Below are 6,290 nucleotides of genomic sequence, written 5' to 3'. Positions count from 1 at the left end.
ATAAACTGAGAGCAGTCGCACACACCTCTCTTCCATCTTTCCTATTCCACCCCCCCCAACCCCTTTAGGTAAGCAGCTGCATAGTTTTCTGGTTTATTTGTCCTTTGTCTCATTAAGGATAAGCAGATATAGACACGTTTTATTTCTCCTTTCTTATACACAGGGTAACATACTAAATATTCCTTTAAATTTTACTTTTTTCATTTAACAATATCTCCTGGAAATCACTCAACTCAATTTGTTGATTTTTTTTTTCAAGGAAGCAAAACTGTTGAAAACCAAAGAGAGAAAATCTTAAAATTAGCTTGGGGTAGGGGGCGAGGGTTAAGGGAGGTAAGAGAGTATACACCTTTTTTTCCAAAGAGCAAAAGCAACATATACAGTTGTATACAGCTGATTTTTCAACAGAAATAATGAAAGTTGAAAGACAATGGTACAACATCTTTACAGAGATGAAAGAGTATTACTGTCAACCTAGAATGCTATATCCAGGGAAAGTATTTTAGGCGAAAATGGGAAATCACTGGAACAGGAAAACTGTTAGGAGGCTCTAATAATGGTCAAGGCAAGACACGATGGTACTCTGTACCAAGTGGCAGTAATAAATATGGAGCGAAGATGAATGAGAAATATATTATGGAAGCACCCCCAGCTGGACATGCCAACATGGAACTGAAGGGAAAAAAAGGAGCCAATCATGAGACCTAGGTTTTCACATGAGCAGCTGGATAATCAGTGATGCCCTTTCTGAGACAAGGAGGATTGAAGATGGAAGAGGTTTGGAAAGGCATTAGAGTTCAGTTCGAATATGTCGAGTTTAAGGTTTCTATTGCATAAGCAGGGATGTTAATGTTAAGCAGGAAGTTCACTACGGGAGTAGGGAGCACCTGGCTCACTCCCTCAGTTCCTCCACACTCTGCTCGAATGTGACCTGATGCAGGGAGGTGCTCCCTGAACACCCTATATAGACTAGTAAGCCCACCCCCGACCCACCCCCCACCCCCTTACTCTGCCTTATTTCCCTCTACAGCACTTATTACCATTTGACACATTATACATTCATTTGCATTTTTGCTTATTGAAACAAGAACATCAACAAGCAAGAACATCACCTCCTTGTGGGCGAGAATGCTGTCCATTTTGCTAACCGCCGTGTTCCCAGCACGCCTTAACATTAACGGGTGCTCGATAACTTTTAAGTGAATTGAGCAAGCCCAGGAGAGATTTAAAGGCAACTCCTCCTCACTGAAGAATCTAAAGCCCATAATTTAAAAGTGGTGTTTCTGCTTATATATTCCTGTGGGACAAAACCTTTGCTAATTCTTCTAGTCTTAAATATATTTTGTCCACCTGCTATACCCACAGTGGGCACAGAAGTATGCAGACCGTTTACAGAGAGATTCTTGCCGGGTCTGTGGTCTTTTTTTTTTTTTACAAAAAAGTATGAAATTTATTTCAACATCTAGTTTCATTTTTAAATTAGAGCTATTGGACAATTTTTATAATTTAATATTCATCATCAGAAGTGCAGAAAACATTAAGCTATTAAATACTGAGTGAATAAAATTATTGGATCATGCATTTATAAATGTCATGTTTATTAGTGAAAAGTTCCAGTTATACTACTTGACAAAACATAGCACATTCTCATTGACATAATTTTATCCTCTTCACCCAATTACTATGCCCAACAAAATGTTTCCAAATTTTAAGCCTTTCCTTACCGTTACTTTTTAAGAGTTCTTCAAAAGAAATGTGAAATTTTAATTTTCCTTTTGAACCTGTTTGACCAAAAAAATATTGAACATCACTACCATATAAAACAAAGAATGGAATAAAAAACAAAAGTGTCTATATAATAAGCAAATTGTAGACATTTTAACTATTACACAGTTCTACTTTAGCACAAGAATAAACTGATTCCAAGGTACTACAATGTTTGGCATTTTTATTGCAAGCTATAAATCATAGTATTACTTTTCTCAAGTCGTCTATAAGAAAATGGCTGTGCTCACTAAATACAAAAATTGTTATATCCAGTAGGTGGTATTATACATAGTCAAGTTAAGAGAATTCTTTATAAAATTAGATTTAAAAAATGCAGAATGTCTTGCTAATTAACCAGTTGTCTCAACAGCTAATATCAGAAAAATGCAGAAAATAGAAATACTCATTGATTAAATATTATTTTGCTTTGAGAAAGCCAAAAATGATTCTAAGAAATAAGCAATAATGATAAAAGATGTGATTAATATACTGTATCTCTTTTAAGCCAAACCATACTTTTCACCTCAGCGAGTTCATTTCTGGCTTTTACATTCTTAATTTCCTTTGTCCAGTAAAGGACCCCATTTTAAATAGCTTATTTGAAAAGTTCATAATCTAAAGTAATTTTCCTCCACGGGATGTTTTCATTTCAGCATGTAAACTGCCAAATGGCAAATGACTAAGTCAGTTATAAAGAATTTGTACCATAGTAAAAGCCAATTTACAATAACTGTCAATAGATACCAACAAAAATTTCTATACACAAGCCTAAAAGTAACTACAATATTGAGGTCAGAATTAGCATGATTCTTCCATTTGGTCAAATTTCCTTTACCAAATAATACTGTCAAGAAATACAAAAAAGAAACCTTAGTTAGTCCTTTCAAAGCTACATAATTTTCCAAATGATTCTCCTCTGGTTGGAGAGCCTGTTTATTCCTTCAATCCTTTTTTAGTCGTTTAGCTTTTGCAATATTTTCTTGACGTTTTTGTTTCTTCTTTTGCTCCTTCTCCCTGGCCTCAATCACCTTGGCCAACTTCCAAGACAGTACAGCACTTGCTAGGAACAGTGGGGTTAGGGCCAAAATAACTGTTGTAAGGAAGCCATACGGGTCCTTTGCAGCCCATACTCAACACAACATACTCAGCCCAAGCCTTAATACCAGACATCTTCGTAGCAGTCTTAGGAAAACTTCCGTTTGAGTTGTGGTCTCTTAACTTTGTCCTGGTGTTATTAATGAGCCAATCACAATTCTAGATCACCCTGGACTGTCTGTCGTCTTCTTGAGTTCTACCGTGTACTTCTGAGAGAAGGTTTAAATTCTATACCCAGCGTGGCCGCTGGTGGCCCACGGGAACCGTGCTCGCCCTGCCCCTCCGCCTTGGCGAGCGCAGGCCCCTCCGCAGAGCCAAAGATTCCAGGGAAGGTGATGTCGGCACCGCCACACCTTGCGCCGCGGCCACCTGTGCTAGGCACAGGGACAAAACCACCCCAGCTGCCGCCGCTAGCCTCCCCTACGTCTCGCCAGGGACTCGTGGTCTGTGGTCTTTTGCCTCTAGCACCTCTGGTCTTCCCTGTGGGTCTCAGATGCCACTTTGTCATTAGATCCGTGGCTTGCGTGCAGGAAGAAGGCCCTTGTTACTCTAGCTATAATCACAGGCATAGGCATGCTCTCTTGCTGTGGAGTCTGCAGTCGATGTGCCCTCTGCTTGGGAATGCAGGACAGGTTTTCCCAAAGGCTTTGGTATCCCCAAACTATAATGCTTCAGCTGAGCCCCAGCACTTGGGAACACTTCCAACTCCAAATAGACCAGTTCCATTCCAATAATCTTTAACTTCATCCCCATTCAGCAGGAGGAGGGCAGAACAAACGCACCACCCACATTCCATAGAAATGGAATGGAATTTTTTTTTTTTTTTGAGACAGAGTCTTACATTGTTGCCTAGGCTAGAGTGAGTGCCGTGGCGTCAGCCTAGCTCACAGCAACCTCAGACTCCTGGGCTTAAGCAATCCTCCTGCCTCAGCCTCCCAAGTAGCTAGGACTACAGGCATGCGCCACCATGCCCGGCTGGTTTCGAACTCCTGACGTCAGGCGATCCTCCCACCTGAGCCTCCCGGAGTGCTAGGATTACAAGTGTGAGCCACCATGCCCGGCCAGAAATGAAATGGAATTTGACAGTGGGGAGATGTAACCAATGCCCTGCTATTCAGTGCCCCATTTTGAGATTTTTTCCTGCCCATTTCTTGCTATGCTCTTAATGAAGAAATACTGACCTTAACCTTCCTTCTTTCCACCAGGCTCTCCCTTGCACCAGTCCCCTCATCTAACCATGTGTTTGTCTACAAGTTCCAGAGACTGAGTCTTTAAGCAATCTGGACCCCCGCCAGGAGACGACCTCAAGGCTGCAGTTAGTTCATAGATAAATGGCCTTCGAGAGAGCACCAGCCAACTCCCCTGGTGGAGCAATCGTTCAAGATAGTCACCGGGACAAAGCACAGTGGCAGGCACCTCCTTGCCTCTCCTGCACGCCCTTCATGCTGAATTCCTTTCTTAGGCTCTGACCCCCAGCCCAAGACATCAGAATGGTTTCTTAGAGGCATGAGCGTTGGCCATTTCTTCGCCGCTAGCTCTGGCATAAAGTCACTTTTCTTTCACTGCACCTACTCTTGGTTACTGGTTCACTGCAGCTTCAAACGAGTGCGATAATTAAGGCGTCTCGTGCTTATTGTTTCTCTTGCTTCCCATTTAGTCAGAGGAAATGTGACTGGGAGGGAAGGAAACCAAGGGTCCCTAATGAACACAAGGCCCGTAACTGTTACAAATATCATCTGGGATTTTTATGTCTCACAGCTGGCTCGAAGTTCAAGTTAGATTGTTGTCATCTTTAATGTTCAAATTGCTAATTTGGTTGTTCAAGGTATTTTACTTAAATTTTAATTAGAAAATAAAAGAATGTACTTTTTACCCTCATTCCACTCATTGACCTACTATTATTTATCGGGGAAAAGAAAATGGGAGAACCGATTGAATGTCTATCCTCTCCTAGTTCCATGGGAGCAGGGAATACGACTGTCTTGTTCGCTGCTGTATTCCCACAGCTGAGAGCAGCGTCCAACGCAGGGCTGGTTCTGATTAACGCTACTCTCCACACGGCCTTGCTTCAAATTTTCAAAGCAAACCAGTACTCGTAGCTTTGGAGTAACAGCAACTTCTGGTAAGCTTCATACCAGTTTCCCTTGCGACATTACACAGTTTTAAAGTGCAAGTCATGTTTTTAGATTAAGGAAAGCAAATGAAAATAAATAATGTGCTACGGGCCCGTTGATTCGGTGTTCTAGTGATATCAGACAACCATAAATTTTAACCATAATTAACTGTGCTAAAAGACACAATGGCAGTATGTTATTTCTGGTATATATATCCCATACACTAGATGCATCTGTTAATTCAGCCTTTGCTCCCTGAACTGGTGCAAAGGTCCTCTGGCATCTGTAGGCTCCCAGGGCTGTCCTCTCCCCTGAGTGTGCCCGAACCGTCCCCACCCCACTCTGGGCCAAAGCCTGGCCGGCCACGTGGCAGCAGATGTGGCTTCCTGACTTTCAGAAGCGCCCACAGGTGAGGAAGCTGGTTTATGTCGGGTTTCTGAGTAGGACGGGATCCCAGGGCACCTACAGTCTGGGGAAGACAGGGATGCGCTCCACCCCGTGGCCCATGAAGCCAGGCCACCTTCCAGGATGCCCATAGGTGAGTTTCCTTCATTGCGTCCTGTCCAGGAAATTCCCTAGGCTTTTGTGACAGCCAGGAGGTGACGTCTCTGCAACTCCCAGAAGGCAGAGGGCCTGAGGGGTCCACCACTAGCGCAGAAGGAAGCCGCTGCCCACGCCCCTATCTCCAATACCTGAGCGTGCGCTGTCCACCTGGGGAGCGCCAGGGCAGGAGAGGTGCAAGCACTGCTGGAGGTGGATGATAACAGGGAGCCCCCAACCTCCAGAAAGCCTCGTCCCACTTTGCGCCCCAGCACTGGGGGGATCCCACCTGCCGGCTCCTGCCCCGCACTGCCTGGCCTCCAGGTGTCCTATGGCCATGCAGGGCTGAAGAGCCACTTGTGCCTCTCCCCAGGCCTTCCCCCCCTGCAGGCAGGTCTGATTCCAGGCTGGCCTCACCTCAGAGCAAGGCCCAGGCCTGCTTCCTCCTCCCACACTGCTCTGCAAAGTAGCAGTTAAACCCCAGAAAGCCCCAAGCGGAACTGCGTGTCTTCTTCTGGACAGCTGGAGGAGAAGCGGAGCCAGCGGGGACGCGGGGTGCTGCAGCCGTGGCTGTGGCCGTGAGCCAGGGGTCCCCACATAGGCAAGTTGCCAAGCCGCATGGCTTCCTGGAGACGCCACAGGTGCAGCTGCTAAGTTTGGAGGTGCTGGGACCTTCGCCCCTCTGTGAGCTCCACCAGCAAGGGAGTGACCCTCCCGGGCAGCACGTCAAAGGCTCCCAGTTCGGACGCCAGCCTGAAGACAGGACCTTGTCCC

The 6,290-nt window shown here is 44.8% G+C and overlaps 1 protein-coding gene across 1 annotated transcript; it reads right to left on the bottom strand.

Annotated features, from left to right (window-relative positions):
* Positions 1-2,686: 2,686 nt before the first annotated feature.
* On the bottom strand, positions 2,687-2,937 carry LOC105859847 (small integral membrane protein 15-like). The gene is given in 2 exon segments (XM_076009638.1): positions 2,687-2,900; positions 2,902-2,937. Coding segments are annotated over 2 exon segments (228 nt in total). The 3' UTR covers positions 2,687-2,708.
* Positions 2,938-6,290: the final 3,353 nt, after the last annotated feature.

The sequence above is a fragment of the Microcebus murinus genome, chromosome 13 (genome assembly GCF_040939455.1).
Source record: "Microcebus murinus isolate Inina chromosome 13, M.murinus_Inina_mat1.0, whole genome shotgun sequence".
Taxonomy (NCBI): Eukaryota; Metazoa; Chordata; class Mammalia; order Primates; family Cheirogaleidae; genus Microcebus; species Microcebus murinus.
Note: the sequence above shows the minus strand (reverse complement) of the source record. Positions and strands in the feature narration are given on the sequence as shown.